At 41.8% G+C, this 25,367-nt stretch overlaps 1 protein-coding gene and 1 non-coding gene across 4 annotated transcripts; one reads left to right on the top strand and one right to left on the bottom strand.

The window, feature by feature from the left end:
- The first annotated feature begins 574 nt into the window (after positions 1-574).
- Positions 575-647, top strand: TRNAQ-CUG. Its single transcript has one exon. It is a non-coding gene; the product is annotated as a tRNA-Gln (tRNA).
- Positions 648-17,716: 17,069 nt separating this feature from the next.
- Positions 17,717-23,415, bottom strand: TMEM100 (transmembrane protein 100). 3 transcript variants are annotated; one of them, XM_043584008.1, is made up of 3 exons: positions 23,333-23,415; positions 20,442-20,584; positions 17,717-18,984 (listed from the first exon to the last, which is right to left on the bottom strand). In XM_043584008.1, exon 3 carries the CDS (start codon positions 18,916-18,918, stop codon positions 18,514-18,516), a length of 405 nt encoding a protein of 134 aa, XP_043439943.1. In that variant the 5' UTR covers positions 18,919-18,984; positions 20,442-20,584; positions 23,333-23,415; the 3' UTR covers positions 17,717-18,513. The 3 variants fall into 3 exon arrangements, with proteins under 3 accessions (XP_043439943.1, XP_043439944.1, XP_043439942.1); XM_043584009.1 differs by lacking the exon at positions 23,333-23,415 and adding an exon at positions 19,899-20,112 and having other exon boundaries at positions 20,442-20,941; XM_043584007.1 differs by lacking the exon at positions 23,333-23,415 and having other exon boundaries at positions 20,442-20,918.
- Positions 23,416-25,367: the final 1,952 nt, after the last annotated feature.

Raw genomic sequence — 25,367 nt, 5'->3', positions numbered from 1 at the left:
GAGGGGAAGGATGGTGGTGGGAAATGAAGTGTGTAAAATTCACCTGGATTGCTTCAAGAATAAAGAGCTGGAGTGCCCAGTGAGTTAATGGAACTGAGCCATGTTCATCAATAACTACTAATATTGTAAAAAGACAGCCAGACATTTAGTGCCCCCAGATGGAAGTATTCAATGCTTCACACCACCTATGAAGTATTCCTGCCAAAACCATCAAATCTGAATCTGATCAATGCTTTACATTTAAATGATAATAAGGAAAGTATTGGTAATTATTATATAATTACTAACAAATAAAAAATTGCAAATAAAATATATAAATTATAAAATTAATTATGTAACATTATTAAACAAATTGAAGGAAACTACAGCAGTTGAAAGATATCTTAAGTGATACCAGTGAAATGCAGACTGTGGGAAACTCTACAGCACAAACAACCCAAATTCTTCAACAAATAAGAAGCAGAGAGTGGAGGAAGAGTATTACAGGAGGGAAAAAAGAGACAAGGGATGTATCAGCCAATTGCAATGTGAGGAAGTTATTCGGTTTTTGATTCAAAAAATTGTGAAATGGGGCACTTGGCTGGCTCAGTCGGTAGAGTGTGAGACTCTGGATCTCAGGGTCATGAGTTCAAGTCCCATGTTGGGCATGTAGCTTACTTAAAATACACACAACAAAACAAAAAATTGTGAGGGGCACCTGGGTGACTCAGTCTGTTGAGTATCTGACTCTTGATTTTGGCTCAGGTCATGATCCCATGGTCACGGGTTGTGAGATGGAGCCCCATGTTGGGCTCTACCCTGAGTATGAGGCCTGCTTGGGATTCTCTCTCTCTCTCTCTCTCTCCTTCTCTCTCTCAATCCGCCCTTTCCCCACTCACACTTTCTCTCTCTCTCTCTCTCTCTCTCTCTCAAAATAAACATTAAGAAAATTGTGAGATAACATGGGAAATTTATAACTATAAAATTGTTAATTTTTAAAGGTATAATAAATGCATTTAGATTTTTAGAAAGTATTATTTAGAGATACACACTGGAATATTTCACACAGATGAGATGATACAGTATCTGATACTCGTTTCAGAATAATTTGGGGTGGGAGTATTAACCAAATAAGATTGGACATGGTAGCTTGTTATATTTTCCTCTTTACTTTTGAACATGCTTGAAATTTTTCTAATAAAATATTTTAAATTCAGATTGCTAGGTTTTGCCCCCTGGAGATTCTGATGCCATAGGTGTAAAGTGGCACTCAGAAATCCAAACTTTTAAGAAGCACCTTCGAGAATTTGAAATCAGATGGTCCCTAGTCCATAATTTGAGCAAATTCAGCCCAACAGTGCAGTGACTTCAATGGGGGAAACCAAGTAAGAGAAATTGGCAGTATCTTTAATGGAGCAGGTGCTCAAGATAAATATCTGACCATTTTATTTGATGATCATTTACAAATAATTGTCCCAAATCTTCCTAGTGTTTGTGTATAATAATCATTCAGGGTGTGATTACTGGCGCTATTTCCTGATGTGGGCCTTTTTTCCATTAGATTTTTTGAGTCCCCTAATGCTTGCCTCATGAACCAAGGCTAATTCCCTGATTAGATAATCATCCTTGGGAAGCTTTCTTCCTAATCACAATGGTAGGAGAGATGTTGCCAGGCCTTCCAGGAAGGGAGAGACACCCAGTTGTGACCCATTAAATTGGCATCAGCTCTCACTCCACCCCTTCCAGGAGGAAAGGCTCTTATAACCCTGGAAGGGGAGGGAGCAGAGAGGTGACCCATCCTTCCCAGGGCTGTCAGGTCACATCATAATCTCACACACTCCCAACCCTCCTTTTCATTCCACTTTTGAAAATTTTTCAACTGGAAAGTGCCTGAAACCTTGGAGTTGTGGAGTGGGCTGGGGTGTATCATGGAGACATGGCTGGCCACATGTCATAAGGCGAACTGACTGAAAATGGGAAGGTCCTGCCATGACTCCTCAGAGACATGGGCCCCTCTCAGGCAGTTAACCTGAGGGTGGCTCTCCCAGTAAAGCCAAAACAAAACGCTGCTGCTGGCTGAGCCTCCCTGGGATTGCAAGAATGCTTTCCCATCCAGGCAAAGCCCTGCTGTCCTGCCAGCAACAGAAAAGCAGCCTTCCAGAAGAATCTTCCCCTTGTCTGGAGCATTCTAGGCTTCAGACCTGTCTGGGATCAGCACACCTCAGGGTGGGTAGATGGAGTGGCTGCATTCAACCCCTCCCCAATATGATATGAACTGAAACAACCTTGCCTCTTCTTGCACAATCCGGGGAAACCTTGCTGTATCCCGCTGATAAGGTGAGGAAACAATAATGGACAGAGATGGGTACTGTTTGTATCCTGAATTTATAGGCAGAGACCTTCAAATTGAAGGTCTCAGTGATTAATCTATGATCACTCAGCTCAGGGTCAGAACTAGGATCAGGTAATCCTGCCTTAGGCTTTGTGCATGTAACTCCCTCAGAGGGTTTTTTGCTTTTTGCCTTAATGTAATCACCTCTCCTTTTATACAGTTTTTATTTATTTATTTTGAGAGAGAGAGAGAGAGAGAGAGAGAGAGAGAGAGAGATTGTGCAGGCGAGCAGTGGAGGGGCAGAAAGAGAGGGAGAGAGAGAATCCCAAACAGGCACTGTGCTCTCAGCACACAGCCCAGTGTGAGGCTCTTTCCCACAAACCACGAGATCATGACCTGAGCCCAAATCAAGAATTGGATGCTTAACTGACTGAGTCACTCAGGCGCCCCATTCGCCTTGCCTTTAAAACCCTACCCTGCTCATCCTCCCCAAAGGGAACCTACCTTCCTGCCACCGTGGGCTCTGCATTTCCCTGAACATGTTGCACTTGTTCTTATGTATTTCCTTTTCTTTCACTTTCCTTCTTCGTGAAAGGCTTTCTTCTCCTCAACTCCAATTTCTCTCATTGAAATCCTGCTCCAGCTTGCCAGACTTTTAGGATTCATTCACCACCCTCACATAAATGACATTTCCCTCTACATCTTCATCACACTCTGCTGATAACATTTCTTGCCACGCACATTTGTTTTCTTGTCTCATATTTTTCTTTTGATGACCTTATGGCCATGTGTATACTTGCCTGCAGAATTCTGATGCACTGCAAACGCCTTGAGCCCTGTGACCATTTTTTTATTCAACTTTTTATTTCCTCAGCATTTCCACAGTGCTCTGTATATAATAGGAGTTTTAAAATTCTATTGAATTGAATGTATGCAACCTTGCAATAATATATAACCTAGTTTCCATCTATCGAAATACAATCAAATGTCCAGGGGAAGCTGGATGCTACAAAGGATTAATACTGGGATTAATCCTTACCCAGTTGAAATGAAGACTCCTTAAGTAGCATTGTAATTTATGTCTTTGCTAACTCCATCTTTGCCTGTACTAAATACATTGAAAGTGAATCGCCACTGGGTTTCGAATGCCCTGCTTCCACTTCTCCCCCTTATAACAGTGAGGAAGTAGAGATGAGGAGAAGACAGAGCTACAAAGCTGCCTGGGGAAGTTGGTATATTCAGAGGCTCACCCCTAAGTTTCCTTGTCCTTTTGTGATTCCAGATTGGTTTGGGTGAGTGAGGAGGGAAAGGGCAGCCCTCTGGGGACATTAATAATAAGGTCTGAAGGATGAAGATCAAAAGGCAGCTTTGGCTGCAGACCATGGAGTAACCCTAGTAACGGCAGAGGCTCTCTGATCTCCGTGCTCCTCCATACCCCTTGTGAGCTCAACTACATTTTGCACCCCTTCCTGGGGTCACCACCCTTCTCAGTTACAATCCACCCTTGTTTCTTCCAAAACTCCATATCCCACAAGAATATAGGTCTGCTGTTTATTTGCATCTAACTCACTATCTAGCCATGAGATAAACCACCTGGAAAAGTTTTACAAAACTGGCATGAAACCAAATATTAGTTAGTATGAAAGCTCAGGGAGAGCTTAAGCTTTTTAAAGAATACCTTTCTAAACTGAATGATCCAAATTGGCCTTCTACAGTATTTATCTTTGCTAACCTACAGCCAGTTCATAAACCTTGTAAAAGTTTGCCTTTTAAATCATCCATTGCATGTTTCCTGGGATTTATTCTGAAATAATTTGGTGGTTAATGGGAGCTGGGGGCAGGGCACAAAGGAACCAACACTAGCCATGAGTTGATAATTGTTGAAACCAGGTGATAGGGACGTGGGTGTTCATTATGACATCCTCTCTCGTTTTAGTAGATGTTTGGAATTTTCCTAGCAAATATTTTCTTTTAAAAAATTTATTTTGTCTTCATATTCTGCCTCCATGCAATTCTAGTATGGTTAAGTTTTCTGCTTTGGAAGACAGGAATTATCACATTGGGTCATCTCCTCCCTCTGCCTTTCTTATTAGCCCAACTTGTATCATCATCTTTCCGTGTCCTAGCTTGGCAAAACAAGGGTCTATCTGCTTGGAGAATCTCAAGTACTATGCACAGAGTGGCCCAAGAATCTTGGACATGGCCAGGGTGAATGCTCAGACTCCTTTCGTAACCATTTAAAAATATGCCATGGTAGCAAGAGTTCCAAGCTTGAGGGTTTTATTTTCACTTCAAATACTGCCGCTGGGCTGCAAATAGAAACTAGCATGGTGGCTTGTTTGCAAAAGTTGCTCTGTTCTTTCTCTCTCTTCTCATTCCTTCTCTCTCTTTCTCCTCTGTCCTCTACTGGAAAAGCACCTGTTGGTGGGCAGTTACCAATGTGAAGATACAAGAACTTTCTGGTGTTAAATACTTCCAGGATATCAAGAACCAAAGCTGTTTGGACTGCTAGGAATGACACAGTGAATCAGCACCCCGTGTCCCATTTTTGGAGACTTCAACTACATTGTTGGTCTGGGAGGAAAACACGCTTAAAAGTCAAATGAGAGACCCTATTTGAGGAGGTGACATTCAGATTGCATTTCACAGGTGTTTTGGCACCAACAAGTCAAACAGGGTATTTCTCCAATCATGTAAGCAGACGGACTTGCCATTTGATCCACAGCAGAGCTTGTCCTGTGCAAACTGTATCCAAAATATCATCCCACTCAGTGGGCGATTCCCCAGCATTAGTCACTGGCAGGCGTCCTTTGAAAGCTGCTCTCAGCAACTTCTCCTGAGGTGTTGCCTTTCTCTGCAGCTTGTCTGATTCCATAAGGCAAAAGAGATGCGTTGAACAACTAAGAAAGGCAAAGTGGAAAAAAAAAAGGGGGAGGGGGAAAGTTCAACCAGTTAGAACCCTGGGCTGTGGAGGAAGATGGCCAAAGAGGCTGGATTTCCAGCTGTCCATCACCCCTCTCATTTTGCACAGGAAAGGCATTTCTCTAATCCACCTGTTCAATTATTTATCATGCTATGTGTTTCCTCTTAATTGTTACTCAGGCAAAGCCTTTATGTTGTAAGGTGACACCCTAGTATTTTTTAACGACCTTAGGCAAAGTGATTGACACTTGATCCTGGAGTCAGATGTTCCCAGTGACGCAACTTGCTCTCCCAGTAGCAGAAAAGCTTCCTGCCATGATTAAGCTGGAACCGTGAAAGTGCTAAAATGTGTTGTCAGTCTTCCTCTGATGCAAGCACTTTTATTATAGAGTCTGCTCGCAGAAGAGGGAAGCAACACAAGCCTTGCCTCCAAATAGCCCTTTCTGCCCTGGACTAGCCACTCTATACAGAAGGGCGGCATGTGCCGGATGTTTCAGAGACCAATGATCACAGTCACGCCTTTTCCAAACTTACGGTTTTCCTGGGTCAGCCCCTTCCCTCTCTCTATTTCTTTTTCTGGGTTCCTATGACAATGTGATCCCAACTGATTTGTGCCTGGCAGGGTGCCACTCTCTGAACTCTCATTAACTGCCCCAGTCAAGCAAAACAAGAAGCAATCCATTCTGTATTTGAACTTGAAATGGAAAATCATCTGTGTTTGCTTTTCTTGATAGGAGACTGAGATGGAGCAAAAGGGTAATTCTGTTTTTTTTGGACATGGGCTACTTCCCAATGAAAATGCTAGGGAACCTGTGAGCAGTGGGTATCAGACCCACTGTGATTCAGTGTTGGCTGATCCAGTCTGTGTTAAAACCACACAAAAGGCTTTTTCAATGCCCCCCCTCCCCACTTGGGTTTTCTCTACTACTCTTCAGGGTTCCTAGGCAAAGGGTATTTTTAGGGTGTGGCTGCCTCCTGAGGGAATAGTTTCAACTATTGATTCATTAATTTACTACTGTTATACCACAAATAATGCAATGAAACCAAACACACATAAGGCTATGACCTAAAAAACTTATTTTTTTAATTTTTTTAATGTTTATTTATTTTTGAAAGACAGAGACAGAGAGAGAGAGGCGGAGAGGCAGAGAGAGAAGGAGACATAGAATCTGAAGCAGGCTCCAGGCTCTGAGCTATCAGTTCAGAGCCTGATGTGGGGCTCGAACCCACAAAATGTGAGATCATGACCTGAGCCAAAGTCGGATGCATACCCGACTGAGCCACCCAGGTGCCCCCAAAATTTTTGAATAAATACAAAGGAAAGGGAAAGCAATAGAGTATATTGCATTCTTATTACTATTACACTGAAGACTTTTATAGGTATTTATTCCAAATTACCGTAGGCACTTTGTTCCCATTCTATCTTGATACCAGAGGTACCAGAATCCAAATATATGTAGCTAATACACAGATTGGAAAGTTCACCCTACAGGCTTTTATTGTTTTTTGTAGTAGGTTTATGTCTGAACTATCTTAGCCAGACTTTCTTAATTCAATCACAAAATATTTCTTTTTAATTCTCGGATTTCTGATACCTACCTGTGTTTAACGCATTGTACATATCCAGTAAATACTGGACAAGTGAGTGCATGAACGAATGAATGAATGAATGAATGAGTGGAGCCCAATCTCGGAAGAGAGCTGGCCTGAATCAGCAGTTGCCAAACATGGCTACATACTGGAATCATTTATAAGCACTTTATTTTTATTTGTAATGTTTCTCCAAGTAATACTTTATTCTCCCCTCTCATTCTATGTTCTTTTAAAGTTAATTATTGCTCATTATAATAAAACAATGCAGAGGAGTCTAAAGAAAAATCATCTCCTTTTCCTTGAAGTAACACTCCAGTGATGTCCATGCTCTTAATGAGTCACCATGTGTTCTTCTATAGTTTTTATTTTAATTTTTTAAATATTTTTTATATTTGAGAGAGAGAGAGAGAGAGAGAGAGAGAGAGAGAGAATGAGTGGGGGAGGGGCAGAGAGAGAGGGAGACTCGGAATCAGAAGCAGGCTCCAGGCTCTGAGCTGTCAGCACAGAGCCTGACACAGGGCTCGAACTCACAGACTGCAAGATCATGACCTGAGCCAAATTGGACACTTAAACGACTAAGCCACCCCACCCAAGGTTTTGTTTTAAAACGCTCAAATACACTTCCAATTTATTTTATAAGAATGGCATATGATAAATATTAGTTGAAAATTTGCCTTTCACATAATATATTGCAGGTATCCTTCCAAATTAATACTAGTCCATACCAACTTGCCTCATTCATTTTCTCAGCTACACAGTGTATGTAATACAGCTGCACCGTAATTCATTCAAAGGTTGTTTTTGTGTATGTGTGTATAAATACTGGCAATGCAGAAAGAAATATTCTTTTTTAATGATATAGTTATTTATTTTGAACATAAGTGAGGAAAGAATTTGAATGAGGGAGTAGAAATAGAATTCCCCTGTATTGTGGCTCTATAAATATTCTTGTAGAATATGTCTATATAAAGATGTAAATATAAAGATGTAAATGTCTATATAAAGATGTAAAACCTGTGATCAGGTAGGTTTTCAGAACTAAATTTGGAATAAAAAGCATATGCATTTACATTTTAATAAAAAATATGGCCATATTACCTGATTTCTTGCCCTTACCAGCACTATATTTATCAATCTTCTACTTTATTATAAATGTATTGAGAAATTAAAAAATCTAATGAGAAAAAATATTATATTGTGGTTATTAATTTTCATTTCCTGGGACATTTTGGAGGATTTCTTTTGTTTTTAAATACAAATCCTGGGTCCCATTTTAAATCTACTGAGGCAGAGTCTCTGAGGTCAGCACCTGTGAACCTGTCTCTATAGAGTTCCTACGTGAGTCTGATGAGGTCAACACCTGTGAATCTTTGTCTTTATAGAGTTTCTATGTGAGTCTGATGATGTCAGTGCTTGGACAGGCATTTGGCAACCACTGATAAAGACCATCTTTTGATTGAGATGTAAACTCTATGAAGATGTAAGCTTCTATTATCTAAAAACAAACCAACCAACCCTCAAAAGCAACAAGATCTGGGTAGTGACAACTGTGCATTGTATAATCAAATTATATTTTCTTTTTCTTTAATTTTCTTTTTTATTTTTTTAAATTTACATCCAAATTAGTTAGTATATAGTGCAACAATGATTTCAGCAGTAGATTCCTTAGTGCCCCTTACCCATTTAGCCCATCCTCCCCTCCCACAACCCCTCCAGTAACCCTCAGTTTGTTCTCCATATTTATGAGTCTCTTCTGTTTTGTCCCCCCTCCTTGTTTTTATATTATTTTTGTTGCCCTTCCCTAATGTTCATCTGTTTTGTCTCTTAAAGTCCTCATATGGCTGAAGTCATATGATTTTTGTCTTTCTCTGGCTAATTTCACTTAGCATAATACCCTCCAGTTCCATCCACGTAGTTGCAAATGGAAAAATTTCATTCTTTTTGATTAACGAGTAATACTCCATTGTATATATATATATATATATACACACACACATATACACATCTTCTTTATCCATTCATCCATTGATGGACATTTGGGCTCTTTCCATATTTTGGCTCTTGTTGATAGTGCTGCTATAAACATGGGGGTGCATGAGTCCCTTCGAAATAGCACACCTGTATCCCTTGGATAAATGTCTAGTAGTGCAATTGCTGGGTTGTAGGGTAGTTCTATTTTTAGTTTTTTGAGGAACCCCCATACTGTTTTCCAGAGTGGCTGCACCAGCTTGCATTCCCATCAAATTATATTTTGTACATGATTTAAAACTATATACTTATTTCAGATGTTGATGAAAATTTCAATTCATTACCTGAACTTTTTTTTACATTTTATTTATTTATTTTGAGAGAGAGAGAGAGAGAGAGAGAGAGAGAGAGAAAGCACAAGCAGGGGAGGGACAGAGAGAGAGGGAGACACACAATCCAAAGCAGGCTCCAGGCTCAGTGCTGACAGCTCAGCCCTGATGTGGGGCTCGAACCCACAAACCATGAGATCATGACCTGAGCCAAAGTCAGATGCTTAACCACCGAGCCACCCAGGCACCCTTACCACCTTAACTTTTTTTTAAAAAGTCTATGTCCAATCAGAGAGGACAATAAAGCATAGCTGTAGGTATAACAGGTATCAAGGCTTGTTGAAGCATCCTTGGCTGTTTGGCCGGGGTGGGGGTGGGGGGGCATTCCATGGGAGCAGGTTAGTGGGACAGTGGCCAGGTGGAACAGGAAGACAGAAGACCTGGATTAGGGTGTGAGTCTTATTTCTGTCATATATGAAATGTTTGATCATAAGCAAACCATTTAACCTTACCAAGCCTCGATTTCCTCATCTAAAAATGAGGATAATATTTCACAGAGCCTCTGGAAGGAAGGAGTTAGCAAGGCAATGAAAGTGAAATCGCTATGCCTACATCAAAGCACTGTCCAAATGCAAACTGGCCCTTTGGACGGCTAGATAGCTCGATAGCATCAGGGTTATTTTTGAGAAATGTAAATTTGGATATGAACATGCTGAACGTAAACAACTTCTGACTGAGAAAACAAAATTTTGATAAATGTACATGGGTTTTGAGGGGGTAGGTTCCTGCCAGATATGACTGAATGCAAGTTTCTGTGTCAACCCATTTTCTCTCAGTGTTTGTAATTTCTCTCATGAGGTAAACTGCTGTTTTTCCACAAACATCTCATTGAAACTGATTTGCTTGTGACTTCTGTAGCTTTAGTTGTCATACAAACTCTCTCAAAGCATGTATCAGCGATGCTTTGAAATTAACTTCAAGGGGTGCCTGGGTGGCCCAGTATTATTGATTTCAGCTCAAGTCATGGTCTCATGGTTTGTGAGTTTGAGCCCCTCATTGGGCTCTGTGCTGACAGCATGGAGCATGTTTGGGATTCTCTCTCTCCTTCTCCCTCTGCTCCTCTCCTGCTTGTGTGCTCACGCTCTCTCTCTCTCTCTCTCTCTCTCTGAAAATAAATAAACACTAAAACTACCTTTAAGATAGATACTAGTACTCCTTACTATATTGAGTACTAGTCATTGACATAAAGCACTTTTTATCTATTAATGCAGTTAATAGTTACTACAACCCTAGGAGATATGCCATTAATATTCCCATTTCATTGATGAGGAAACTGAGGCACAGAGAAGTTTACTTGTACAGGACACAGAGCAAGGGAGTGGTAAAGCTGAATTTCAAGTCCACGTATTTTGGGTGTGGAGTCCATGTCCTTAACCACAGTGTTCCACCATCTTCTGGGGAGATAATTATTGATATGAGGAGGAGGAGGAAGATCTTAGTTATGACGATATGCTTTATTCATAATCCTCATAATGCTCTGAGATTAAAGTGAAGTGTTTCTGCTCAATTAGAGCCCAAACATTTGATTCTCTAGTCATAAGTTTGAACCATATGGATATTGATGTCATTGAGCCTCTTTTCTTGGACAGAATTTTGCAATTGTTAAATCCCCTGACGGACTTATTTCATTGTTGCTTTACAGCCATCCAGTGCGGTGGAGATCCTGAGGGCTAGCTCTCCCCATGACCTTTATGGGCTCACTCTGGGGCACCTGGGTGGCTCAGTCAGTTGAGCGTCCAACTTTGACTCAGGTCATGATCTCACAGTTCATGATTCAAGCCCCTCTTTGGGCTCTGTGCTGAAAGCTCAGAGCCTGGAGCCTGCTTCAGATTTTGCATCTCCCTCTCTCTCTGCCCCTCCCCTGCTCACACTCTGTCTCTCTCTCTCTCTCAAAAATAAACATTAAAAAAATGTTTTATTTAAAAAAAAGCACTCACTCTGGGTGTCCCCTCTGGAAGGATCCCTGATTGCTTCTCCTTACTTATTCCCACCAGCTGGCCAACTCCTCTACCTGTCCTGCTCTTATCAAGTCATCACCTGCAGGAAGACTTCTTTGATTCCCCCTAAAGTATGTCAAGTTTTTCTGCTATGCACTTCTGTCACACCCTGCCTCCAATTTCAGGCTGAGGCTGGCTGATAATTCTGAACCTTGAATTTTCCACACAGGAAACTCAAGGAAGCTGAGAGTGAAAGCACCAGATCTGGTGGTGGAAGATGTGACTGGGGTCCTGAGTCAGTCTTATGTTCACTAATAGGAGTGTCTTTTTTTTTTTTAATTTTTTTTTAATTTTTTTTTTCAACATTTATTTATTTTTGGGACAGAGAGAGATAGAGCATGAACAGGGGAGGGGCAGAGAGAGAGGGAGACACAGAATCAGAAACAGGTTCCAGGCTCTGAGCCATCAGCCCAGAGCCCGACGCGGGGCTCGAACTCACGGACCGCGAGATAGTGACCTGGCTGAAGTCGGACGCTTAACCGACTGCGCCACCCAGGCGCCCCAATAGGAGTGTCTTGAAAGGTGTAAAATGCTACAAATATATGCTAAAAATTCTAAGAGGACCTGGCTTCAGATGGTGAAGGATTCAACAATCATCAGCATTTTCAGTCCTGGTTTCTCAGAACTACTGACTCACTCTTTAGCTTTAGCTTAGACTCTCAATGCCGTGTTGCTTAACTTCTATTTGGGACAGTTATTCAAGAATCAGGTAGTGAAATGTTACTGTGTACCAGGGAGTATCAGCATAGTGGGTAAGTGAGTGTGTTCTAGAATCTGAACTCAGATCCTACTCTACCAGCTGTGTGATCTCAATTACATGGCTGAATCGGTGACCCCATTTCCTCATCTATAAAATGGGGATAATAATAGTGCCTCCTTCATTGGATTGGTGTAAGGATCAGATGAGACCATCCAGGCAAAGCTCAGAGCATAATGTTTGGAGCAGAGTGAGTGCTCCATAAAAGTTGTTAGCGTTGTGAGCTAAACTCTCAGGTTTTAGCCTGGCTTCTGGTCTCCAGAGCACTTCCCAGAGAATTTTCATCTTGCTGTTTTGCTTCTTCAAATCCCAAATATAACTCCTATTTTTCCACTCCTATTTTTCCAATTTATCCATTAAGTCCATTGTTTGCAGTGCCTAGAGCCCACAATACTTGTCAGAACAATTTCCTTCTTGCAATAAGTGAGATACATCCCCTCCTAGTCCCCTACCCTACCCTCCTGTCCCCTCCCTCTCCCGCCCTCCCTTCCTTCCTTTCTTCCCTTCCCCTTCCTTTCCTTTCCCTTCCCCTTCCTTTTCTTTCCCTTCCCCTTCCTTTCTGTTTTCTTCCTCCCTCCCTCTTTCTTTCCTTCTTTCTATTTTCTTTTCTTTTCTTTTCTCTTGTTTCCTTCCTTCCTTCCTTCCTTCCTTCCAGTGAAAGAGAGGGACCATTGAAGAAAATAATGCCTAGAGCCCACAAAACTCATATAAATCAGCCCTGGCTGGGTGGTTTTGGCCGAAGGTGCCTCATGAGGTTTTCAGTGAGGCTGTCAGGTGGGGATACAGTCATCAGAAGATTACACTGTGGGAGGATCCACTTCCAGGTTCACTGAGGTAGTTGCTGGTAGGTCTCAGCTCCTCTCTGGTTATTAGCTGGAGGACTCAATCCCTCACCACATGGTTTCCTCAGGGCATAGCAGATGGTTTCTCCCAGAGCAAGAGGGGAGAGAGAGAGAGAGAGAGGAGAGAGAGAGAAACACCAAGGCAAAAGCTTCAATGTCTCTATAACCTAATCTTGGAAGGGACATGCCACCACTTTGCCATATTTCATTGGTCACACAAACCAACCCTGAGATGATGTAGGAGGAGTGTGAGTACTAGGAAGCAGGGATCATTGGGAGCCATCTGAAAGGCTAGCTATGACAAGAACTACTTTTTTAAATGTTTATTTATTTTTGAGAGAGAAAGCGAGCACACGTGGGGGAGGGGCAGAGAGAGAGGGAGACACAGAATCTAAAGCAGGCTTCAGGTTCTGAGCTGTCAGCACAGAGTCCGATGCAGGGCTTGAACTCACAAACTGCAAGATCATGACCTGAGCTGAAGTTGGACGCTTAACCGGCTGAGCCTCCCAGGCACCCCACACAAAAACTGTTTTTAATATTTGGAAACTAGAAACTATCCAAATGCTTATCAACCATAGGAAAGATAAATAAAGGATGGTGTGCTGGTACAACGGGACTCTATGCAGCAAGGAGAATGAACCATTGACAGCTATATGCAACAATATGGATGTACCTCACAAACATAATATTGCACAGGAGAGGCCAGGCACAAAGAGTACCTACCGTATGATTCCATTTATATAAAGTTAAAAAATAAGCAAAACTACTCTATGGGTTAGCAGTGAGAATGCTGTCCTTCCGGAAAGATAATGACCGGAAGTAGATTCAAGGGGGACTTTGGGAAGCTGCTGCATTTAGTTTCTTCATGTGGGTTTTAGCTCTACAGGTTTGTGAAACTCATTGAATTGTACACTTTTATCTACATATATTATACTTCAAAAAGAATTGTTCAAAAGTTGGTGTTAGAACACCTTTATTGTCTTCCTTTCATAGAGAGACATTTTGAAAATGATATCAGTTATGGCTTGGTGTAAATCTGGGGTGATTACAGTATCTGGTCAGCATATTAGTCCTGACTATGAGAACTTGACTGAACAAGTCACTTATTCTCTTCACTTATTTTCTCTGAACGTGGTTTGCTCCTCCGAAGAGTTGGGTGGACACTTGCCCTTCTAGCCTCAAATGTGATGAAGAATGCTGGATAACATCAGGTGTCGTTGAATACTGTTGTATGCAAGATGAAGTACTAAAGTCAGGCAGTAATGTAAAGATCAACTATAAACAACTATAAACAAACTACTCTTTTCCACCCTACAGAAAATTCTGTAGATAAGCCTTAAATCACTGGATGCCCTTGGAAGCTCAAAAGCCAGGAACTACGAATGTACTTGTTTTTGTTTCTCGTTAGATTTCTGCCTTTGGTGGTCTTCCCTTCTGTGGGGCAGCCTAAGACAAGACTGACTTGAATGGCAGTGGTGGGAGAAGGGGGCAGGGGAAGGATTTCTTGCTCTCTTAATCTCTTTTATGTTGAGGGCACCTAACTGAGTTTCCATATCACATATACCTCTACAGTGACTCCAATGTATGTGAAAGCACTGAAAATTGTAACAATAATAAGGAAATGTAAGCTATGATTTATCTTTGGAACAGGTACTTTCCTCGGATTATTTTGGGTCTAGAAAGCCTTTGCGGATAATGTCAAGGTTAAATGAAGTGACTGATTATAAAGTCAATTAACCAAAACAGAAGGCTGCTTCATGGTTAATGATATGTTGGGACAGTACACAGAGAAAGAAGCTAAAGTCAACATTAGATATTATCATAAATAGCAATTTTAAAATTATGTAGTACTTTATTGTTTATAAAAATCTAAATCATTTCTTAAAAATGTACCTTATTTTAAAGATGAGGCTTAAATGTTCAAGATCATCTGACTAGTTTAACAAGAGAACTAGGATTTATAATCAGATCTTTTTAAAAAAATTTTTAAACATGTATTTATTGTTGACAGACAGAGACACAGTGCAAGCAGGGGAGGGGCAGAGAGAGGGAAACGCAGAATCTGAAGCAGGCTCCAGGCTGCGAGCTGTCAGCACTGAGCCTGACCCAGGGCTTGAACCCACGAACCGTGAGATCATAAGCTGAGCCAAAGTCAGACGTTTAACTGATTGAGCCCCCCAGGCACCTTTATAATCAGAGCTTCTAAGTTCAAAATCATAATACTTCCCAGGAGACCAGGAGATCTTTCCCACACACACTTTTTTATGAGTGGTGATGGTACAAAGATGTAGTTTGAGGATTTTGTGATTTGGGCCCCTTGGGCATATCCTCTGGCTTCAGCCACCTGCAGGATCCACATGACTCTGATCATCTTCTCTAGACAAGATTCACCATATTAACAAAGACAGTGAGGTGGGAAGGGCAGAGTTACCTGGTGGCTATGGTTCTCACCTGGGCAGAGACCGGCTGCTCAGGATGAGGTCAGAAGTTGCTCCTGTGTGCCCCAGGATATGTGGGATTTAGGGTATCCTTCTGGGTGATATAGCTGGTTCCTGATGCTCCAGGATGGGACCAAGTTATATTTTTAATACATATATGCTTGTATCATGCTTCTACATGCATTCCACATCTGCTTATTACTATATAATAAAACTGTTTGAAAAGACACGCTTTGCCCAATAAAGATATGTTATAAGGTAACTGTGATACCCCAATTCAAATATGCTCATCATAGGAGTTGAAATTCACAGTGCTAGCACTATCTTTGTGCCTCACAGTTTTGCAGAGGTGTGTACCCTTTAATGGGACTGAAGCCTCCCAGATAGGGGTCCTATACTGATTAGGAGAACCCAGATGTAGTCATTGTGAAGTGGCTTAGGGAGGAGAGATAGGAAGTAGTGAGCTCAGTGAGCTCAGTGGAGAGCTCAGTGGAGAATCTTCTCCAGCTCCTCACATTTAGGAGAGATATTGCTATGTCCAGATATGATTCCATTTCTGTTTTTAAATTTATCATTCCACATTTCCTTTGGGACGCAGGTAGCAGCATGAGGCCCCCTGGTGGCCTGAAATCGTTCTTGAGTTTACTTTTCAAGCATTCTCTAGGGCAGGTGTGGCTGGAGAAGTACATGGGTAGTAAATACTCACCTACACATGTTGCTTACAGTAGAGGCAGGGCGGAGTAGGATGACCTATTTGGGGGGAGTAGAGAACTAAAATATTTCTTTTTTTAATTTTTTGTAACGTTTTATTTATTTTTGAGACAGGGAGAGACAGAGCATGAACAGGGGAGGGTCAGAGAGAGGGAGACACAGAATCTGAAACAGGCTCCAGGCTCCGAGCTGTCAGCACAGAGCCCGACGCGGGGCTCGAACTCACGGACCGTGAGATCATGACCTGAGCCCAAGTCGGATGCTTAACCGACTGAGCCACCCAGGCGCCCCTAAAATATTTTCTTTTAAGAGATTAAAACAAATGGACTTTGATTCAAGATAAACCACTCACTTTCTGATTTTTCATTCTTTAGTTCATTCAGTAAACATTTATTGAGTACCTACCCTGTGCAAGATATTTTATTAGGCATCACATGAGGGGTTAAAAAAAAAAAAAGACACCATGCCCTTCTAAGGAGATTTGGAAGAGAGTAAAACATTTATGCCACCAACATGGTAGAAAATGAAAGTTGCCATCAGAGAATAAGTAAAGACTATAGAACGAACAGTTACTTTCAGGTAAAAGGGAAAGCTTTTTAGGAAGGGGTTGCATTTAGGCTGGGGCTCTAATGAGAAGCAGGATTTGGATACGTTGAGACAGAGAGGGAAAGGATGACATTATGGAGGAAGGAAAACAGAAGGTGAACATACATGGAGGCAGGAAACCAAAGTCTGATTCAGAATGGTGAATAGTCTGGTCTGGCTAACTCGTGAGTTTTTGGGTTGGAGTGAAGTGAAAGCTGGATACATCTGTTTGGATCGGATAGTGGAGAACCTTGAACACTTGCCTGAGAAATTTCTTCATCAAGCAACAGGGAGCCTTTGAATATCTTTGAGCAGGAAAGAGGCATGTCAAAGCACAGGCTCCCTCCCTCTCACTGAAATCAACACGATGCTATATACTTGCATTTGGCCCAGAGGAGTGTTGATGTGCATGAATTTAAGATAATTGTGCTGTACTCTACTATAATCAACAACTCCAAACTTGTACCAGCTGCCCTTCAAAGCCATGAGAAACTAGGCCATCAAGGCTTCTCCTGTGAACAAAACCACTTGAGCACCAGAGAGCAGTCAGTGCCAGAAGGCTCCTGCCATATTTAATTAAATTCCTTGGGAGAATGCCTCTCTTGAAAGTGCTACACAAGGTTTGTTTTGTTTTTCTTTGTATTTCCCAGGGTTAAGAAAGGCTTCATGCCTCACTATCTTCCCATACTAGTTTCATGTGGTTTAAACTACATGGACCAAGGATATTTCTGGCTAAAGTTCTGAAGTAGAGTCCTAGCTGGGTATAGAATAGCTCAATATTCACAAAAGTCAAGCAGTGATCTTATTTGGTTATATTAGAACTCACTCAGTTAAGCAGCCTGAGAATCTACACAATGCCTGGCGTATGGTTGGTGCTTGAAAATACGTGAAGCAAATATTTAACAGCTGATTGAATAAGTAGGTAGTGCACATTTAATAACACCTTATAAAATTCCTGACCCTAGGCATCAATTTCCTAATTGTTAATGGCTTAGAATATAATGAACATCATTAATATTTTTCTTCAGAAGTCATGAAAAAAATGATACAATAAAAATCTTCTAGATAAGTTAGGGAGTGGCAACACGCTCATTTGAGAGAACTACGATTAAGACATTGCGAACAAGGAGGGGAAGATGGACGATTTAAAATCAGATAACCACAATAAAATAAATAAAAATAAAAATACAATAGAAACAACCATTTAAGAAGTTTCAGCAGCAATAAGTATTTATTATTTTGAATGAAATGTACATTAAACGTTATATAAAAATCATCAAAAGTGCTAGGTTGGATTATTTTAATATTAATTTAACCCCCCATGTCATCTAGTAGCTACACCTTTTACCTTTTTGTTTAATTTCTGACACATCATTAATCATCTAAAACTGTCCAATGTTAAAACATAAAAAATATTAGTTTATTCTTCAAGAAAAAGTACCACCAGTGATGCGTTATTAAAAGCAAAAAAAATAGATGCCAGAGTACTTATTTAAAAAAAATTATCACAGAATTTCATAGAAGTATGCAAAGTCTGAGGGGATTTAGACTCTCGGCAGTACATTTTTATGATACAACTCCTCAAAGGTGTGTGTGTGTGTGTGTGTGTGTGTGTGTGTGTGTGTGTGTTTGAGGCAGGTTGCTGGTGTGCCAGAACTGTCTGATTATTTTCTCATCTTTCCTTGGCTCCTTTCCAAGGTGAAATGAGTGTTGTCTAATGCCGTGCACCTCCCATGACCCTCAAATGTTTAATGTAGAGAAAAAAGCTGAGTTTTCAGTCTTAGAAATAGCCCTTAGAGTTAAGTTTGTCATTAATGAAAACACAAGTAGGTTCCTCACAAAACAGAACCCCCTCTACCCTCCCAGCCTCAATTCACCCCCATTCCTCTGGTCTGCTCCAACGCTCTGTTCATTCTCTCCCACACTAGTTCTGGGTGAATTGGATGACACAGTGAAAGGAAGGCTTTCAGGCCACGTATCCCATTTGGTCCCATTTGGTCCTAAGCAAATAAGCTTCTCTGATTTGCCACAAGAGCCGTCTGACTCTCCCGTCTCTTGGCTTTCTTGCTCCTCTGCCTCACTTTCCAGCATAAGGCACTGGAGGCTAACAAAAAAAGTCCAGACGACAGAAGGACCAGACCCAAGATAGAGATGATGGAGCCATGGGAATTGAAGCTGTAAGCCACAGCCGTGACCACTATGCCAGCGATGAGGACCACCACGGCAAAGGGGATGATGCAGCGGTAACAGGAGAGCTCGGCACCCCCTGTAGCAGCCGTCAACTGAATCTCACTGACCAAGGGGACCGTGGTGACCACCACTTCCCTGTTGGGGCTCTTCTCCATTGTCACTGGCTTGGAAGACTTTGGGGTTCCCAGGACCTCCTTTATGGGCTCTTCAGTCATTTTTACTAGCGGCGATTCCTAGCTGGGTTCACAGACTAGACCTGGGGGGTCTCTCCAGGGTGGAAGCTGTGGAGGAGACAGAGAAATGCATCAAAGTGAGCCCTGCAAATAGAAGTCAGGAGCTAGGGAGCCACCTCTGGGTTCTTTCCCAGGAGGCACAGATGCATGTGAAAATCAACTTTCATATTTTTTTTTTCCTAATTGTTTGCATTCTCTTTGCAAAATGCAAAGTAAAGCAGATAGCCATAAAGAAAGGGAAGATATAAAAAGCAGGAAGCACTTTACAGTGTTTAATATACTCTGACGGTCTACAAACGTTTTACAAGCCTTTCCGCTTTGTCTATTGCTTCTCATTTCTCTAAACACACGGAAAAGCCTCAATCCTAATCCAAAAGACGGCCTCCTTCATGAGGAGAATACACTATAAACAATACTCCTCACAGTTTGTTCCAAAACTCAGGGCAACATAGACTCTGCCAGTGTTTCCGGGCATAACATGCATTCCAAACTATCACCCATTCGCTGCCCACCAAATCAGTATCAAGACCAGCAGCCAGTGTATGAAGGATGTTCTTTTACAGCAGCTGACAATCATCAGCAAGTCTTTATTGTACCTATTTAACAGGGCACCATGTGTCCTGGGACCACGGTGGGGGAGCAGGTCAGCAAAAATTCAGCAGCAAGAAGGCCAGGATTTGTGATCTGAAATGTGGCAATATCTTCCAATCCATTTGAGAAGGGAAAAGGAAGAAGAAAAATCCCACAGTGTTGTAGGATACAATTTTGTACTTTCTTAAAGATAAGATCAACTCAGAGTAACTACCTGTTGATTCAAACTTTTCCTTTGAACTCAACAAGGAATTTCAAATACTACGTGGGCTGTGACATATTTTTAAAAATAAGCATGCTTGATTTTCAGGAAAGTTTTATACTTTTTTCATTTCCCCATGCCCTAGTGTATAAAACTTGTCGCAATGCACCTTTCTGAACATCTGAACCCGAACACTTTCAGGACTCTCCATCACATATCAGAAACTCTCACTCAAGCATCTGTCTCTAATGCTTCCCAGGAGAAATCGGTGAATGCTCTCGTCTGCTGTTCAGACATGTTAAGTCTTCCTCTTTTGTCCCCAAGAAGCAATGTAGCTAGCAGCATTGCAGTTACCGAAGAAATTCAGAGGAAGATTCTTGAGGCTATTTCAAGGAGATTATTAACACTTTGAACATATTAAGCATCCACTGAAAACAAACTTAAGCCCAAATCAAACCTCCCAGGTTCCTCTCTGCCCTGGGAGGTCAAACTATCACTCCGTGTGCAATGAAGCTAAATCTTAGAACTGCCTATTCGCATGTAATTTTTAGTCACTGAATTAATCCTTGCTGTCCAGTGACACCCTACATACTGGCGAGGCCAGTAGAAGGATATTTGAGATTATGTCTGAAAGAAAAAAAAATCTTCACTCCAAAGCTGAGGCGTAAGTTAACCTGCAAACGAAGATCTGTCCCCAACTACAGGCACATACCTCAGAGAAAAGCAATCCATTACCAGGCGGCACACCGGACTTGGGAGGGAAGAAACAGCAGTGCTTGAGTTTCTTCGGTCAACTTCTGGGAAAGAGCCTGTAGTGGCTTGTCTGTCAGTAAAATGACAGGACAGGAATCTCCACTGGGGAAAAGAAAAGATATAAAAACACTGTGCTGTAGGGCTGGTTTCAAATCCTGGAGTTCTTTCTTTCGCTCTACCTCTGTTCCTAAATGACGCTTGTCTTTCCCTCTCTCTCTTTTTATTTCCTCCCCCTCTGGATTGCCCCTCCCTGTCATTTTTTTTTTTTTCCTTCGTTCTCTTCCTTGCCAGCAGATTTCGAGTTTTGGCTTCCCCCAGCTCTGCTCAGGGACATGATAAGTCAGAATCAGTCTAGAGTCCCCAGAGACAGAAGCCAGCTTTTACTTTTATTTCTCTTGCAGCATTTACTAAGTAGACTGCTTTGCATTACTCATTTTTTCCCCCAGCCAACCTCCAGATCTTCCTCCCACCCATCAGGCATTTTCATAAGAAAATCCCAGACTCAGCGTTGCAGACCCAGCTGAGGGGACAGAGCTGAAGGGACAGACACTTTAGGGCGGCAGGAACAGCTGTGAAGTCATGGGGCAGCTGAACTCAGCCTGTAAGCCAGCAAAAATCCATGTTTCTTCTGCTTCCCCAATATTCTTTATTTGTACGTGTGTGGGGCCATCTGAAGCTTAAAACCCCCCTTGTTTGATATTAATTCTCTTAGGAATGAGGGTGAGAGGCAAATGTTTATGGCTGAGGGGGAATCCAGTCATCTTGATTTAAACATGATCACTTGCTACTTGTGCTAGGAAGTGAGTACTTTTGGCAATGCTGAAATTATCATCACCATCAGCATCACCATCACCACTGTCATTTACAGACCACCTACTATGGACGTGGCAGGCACAGCGTGCATGCATTACTTCTCACTAGTTTACAAATGAGTTTATAAACAGTTTGTAAATGAGGCTCAGAGGGGTTAAGTAATCTCACAAAGGTCACACAGAAGGAAAAAAAAACCCTTGGTTTGAACCCCAGGCTCTAATGGGCACATAAATCATGTAGAGAGCTTATTAAATGTCGAATCTGATTTCGTCGGTCTGTAACAAGCTCCTGGCTGATGCCAGTCTGCTGTTTCTTGGCCCACTTTCAGGAGCAAGGTACTTGAAACATTCAAGCATAGATGGTTTGGCCCACCACACACCCCAACAATTAAGTTAAAGGTCTATATCCCACTCTTCCTCAAATGGCTTTATAGGTTGATACTTTTTTTTTTTTTTACAGATAAGCTGTTTGAAATTTTAAAGCCCCAGATTGTCTTTTTGAGAGGAAAAATGAGATAATATTTGGACACTATTATAAGTTCATCCCTATACTTCTGTAGCTAAAAGTTATCCATCCTCTATTTTTTAGTCTCTATAGTTTTAAGAACTTCTTTTTAATTAATACAGTAAATTTATAAGTGTTAAGTCAATTATCTGAAAAGATGTGTTCCCTTCTTTCTCTTGGCTTGTTAGATTTCTTTAACTGTTGGCACAAGGCTCGGATGTTCCCAGGCATCTCACTTCTGTTCTAAGATAGCATCCCGCATCTAGTAAAAATCCCTTGATGGTTTTGTCATAAAGGGAGAGGGAACAGAAGTCCTTTTCTCTAGAATGGGAGCCAGAGAGAGGGCTTCTGCATCTCAAAAGAAATAAAGTTGAAGAGCCCCTGAGGTCAAGGGAGCCCAGAGTGCTGAGGATGGTGAGTATCTGGAGGTCCCCATAGCTTCCATCCTTGCATTTTTAAAATGTGGGGGTCCAAGAAACAGACCCATCATCCAGGAGAAATGCTGTGGCTTGGTGATGAAGATAAAGGATGCTTAGAACTAGGGCATTTCAGCACTTGTCAACACTGCCCTGGGAAAATGGTGATACAAAGGCCACTGGCTACATACATTGGAAGCTTGGCGGGTGTGGGTGTGGGGGGGGGGTTCCTTATAAGAGCAGCAAGGTCTCTCTCTCAAAACAATCCAATAAACCCACTGAAGCTCTTAAATCACGTTACCCTGTTGAACATCATATTCCTCTATTACTAACATCAAAGGTACATGAATCAAACCTCCACCAGAGAGAAACCAGAGGGCACCCTTTTTCCACAGTGAGCCCTTGACTGAATCTATAATAAGGGACAGTAAGTATGTCTGTGCGCTGGGAACATGGGCAGGTCTGTCATTACTTGTAATAAACCAAAGCGTTCTTCAGGCTTTCCAGGCTCCAGGCATCTCATTCTCCTCCAATTCTTCACAAGGAGTGTACATCTGCCTAGATACACAGATGCGCGTTTCCAGACCCTTAAGTAGACAATTGATGATTTGTATTGATAAATACAAAGACAAAGAAAGCTTTGGGACAAAACAGAAGTTGTATACAAAGAATAAGCGCCTAACATTATACTCACGGACACACGCAGTTTTAATTGACTTTTACTTCTTCAAATTGAAATTCAGGGAGAATGCCTGGTGATCAATGCCTGATGTCTTTGAATATTTTTACCTTCATCCATTCTGTGCATTTAAGATATTAACCCCCGCCCCTGGGAATTCCTTAAGGGACACCTGCCCCCAAATGCAAAATCTTATCCACAAAGCAACCAGTCTTCTTTCTGCAAGCCTTTCAGAAGAGAGGAGGAATCTTTCTGGTTCTTTTGAAAACACATGGCTCCAGGAGATTCTTTTAAAGTTTGGAAAACTTTTCAGAAAGCGTCCAGTGTGTGAATTAAATCAGTGCCCCCTGCCCCTAACTCCCCCGCCCCTGCCCCCTCGCCGTAGGCATTCAACATTTCTCTCCCAGATCTTTCAAAAAGCAAGGCAAAGATTCTTACCTTTCCCAGCCAGAATCGGACTGAGACAGCTGCCAGCTCCAGCCAACAGCAATCCAGAGAGGGGGATGCAAATCACCACACTAGGGACCGTAAACAAAGTACTCAACAAGGCTTAAACACAATTAAGGGACCGGAGAAAAACTGGAGAGAGGAAATCCCTTAAATGCGGCTGCATTTTGTTCAGTTTTCCTCTCTGAGAATGTAATCCGTGTTTTTTAAAAGGGAACCAAGTTTGTAAAGAATGTCCTGCTTTGTTTTACTCTCTTTATAGTCCCATCCAGGCTTTCATTTTCAAGATTTCAAGATTTTCCCTACCCAAAGCCCCCCTTCTGATACTCCTCTGTAAATGCTAGGAACCTACAGAAAAGAATTTGTAAACCTTGTTATGTACTTCCAGGAGGGTGTGGGGTTCGGAAAGTATGTGCACGGTGTGGGGGGTGGGATGTAAACTAATCTCTTTCCTTGCAACATGCAAGTAAAAAGAGTAATTGAAGAGAAGGATCCGTTGTGAAAATGACATGTGGTTCCTTGTGTGGACCCTCTCCCTAAAGTCAGAGTAGCGGTCTTACCAGTGCTCTCTATCAGAGGATGGCAAGGCACCATGGAAATGATGGTATACTGGAAAATCACTTCTGTGAGGAACTGAATTCTTAATCACATAATTTCCAGGCCTCGACATCAGTCTGGTCCTGGGGATTTGAAACCACACTGCACCACATGTAACACTTCCACCAAAGGCATCATAAGGAGCAGAACTTGTTATTCTGGAAAGAACTTCCCCAAATTTGAAAAAATCTTATTTTATTTAGAAATCAGATTGGAAAGAAAGATATTTAGGTGCAGGGGATACAGAAGTGGAGGAGAGTAGGGCAGATGGTGAACACCATGACAGGAGATTTGGCCCTTTTCCCTTCAATAGAAGCCAAGGTTCGGTCTCTGGGCTGGAAAGGGGGGGGGGGGGGGCGTTCTGATTTTGCCATTGGCTTTCTGTTGTTGAAGACCTGGACATTTCTCCTTTGGGAGCATACAAACTTTGCATTTTGTGAAGAGTATCCCCATGTGTATTCAATTACTGGCCCATATTTACTTTCAGTTTGCTTTTGCTTGGTGTGGTTGAGTTGGCTAATTTCCAGCAGCTCTGAAGATGCCAGTTCCTTCCGGCTGTCTGTCCAATCACTGCATGCCTTTGATCTGGGTCATCACCCAGCCCAATTGGATTCAGTGTGATTCGGGAAGCTGGCCAGTTTTCCTCTTTTCCAATGCTTCTTTTAAGGGTGTGTCTGCATTTATGTTCTGAAATCACGAACATTTTGGAAAGTGATCTGTGCTTGTGTGTTCATTTTGGATAACAGGTCATGTTATTGCTTTCCCCACACCATCCCCCACCCCCAGGCACTGTTCTTTGAGGTCTAGGACATTAAATAGAGAGATCTGATGGTACCAAGAGGAATGATGCGTATGCCTTAGATATATATTTTACTATTTGCTGGTCAATTTCCAGCTACCAGAAACTCATTAAATCCATGTGAGTATAGAAGGGTGAAAACACGTCTTCTAGATACACATCCTGGTCACCATTCTCTTATCTATTTTGTTACATAAACATAAAAAACCAGAGTTGCTAAAATCAAATGGGACAGTAGGACCTTAGGGAGGGCTGAGTAAATCATCTCTCACTTCAACAAGAGCTAATCGGCACTTCAGCCTCAGATGAGAATTTATTTTCTTGTTTCAAAATGCAAATGTATGCTGAAACTTCTGTGGTCCTGATACATCCCCATGTATCTTGCACAATTCTTTATGCATATTATTCTTTGGAGCCTTAGAATGAGGAAGCTCAAAGATCAAGGGTGATAGCAAATTGGGCTGCCATTTTCCCAAACAGGTACATACCACTCATGTCAGCCTTCCCTAGTAGGCTATGGGTCATGTATTCAGGGGCTTGGAGGAAGCCCACCATACTTGCCTGTTTGTCCAGGGGAGGCAAGGGAAGGGACCGGAACGAGCTCACTCCTTTGCTGCTCCTCTTGATACT

This window comes from Prionailurus bengalensis, chromosome E1, assembly GCF_016509475.1.
Source record: "Prionailurus bengalensis isolate Pbe53 chromosome E1, Fcat_Pben_1.1_paternal_pri, whole genome shotgun sequence".
Classification (NCBI taxonomy): Eukaryota; Metazoa; Chordata; class Mammalia; order Carnivora; family Felidae; genus Prionailurus; species Prionailurus bengalensis.
Note: the sequence above shows the minus strand (reverse complement) of the source record. Positions and strands in the feature narration are given on the sequence as shown.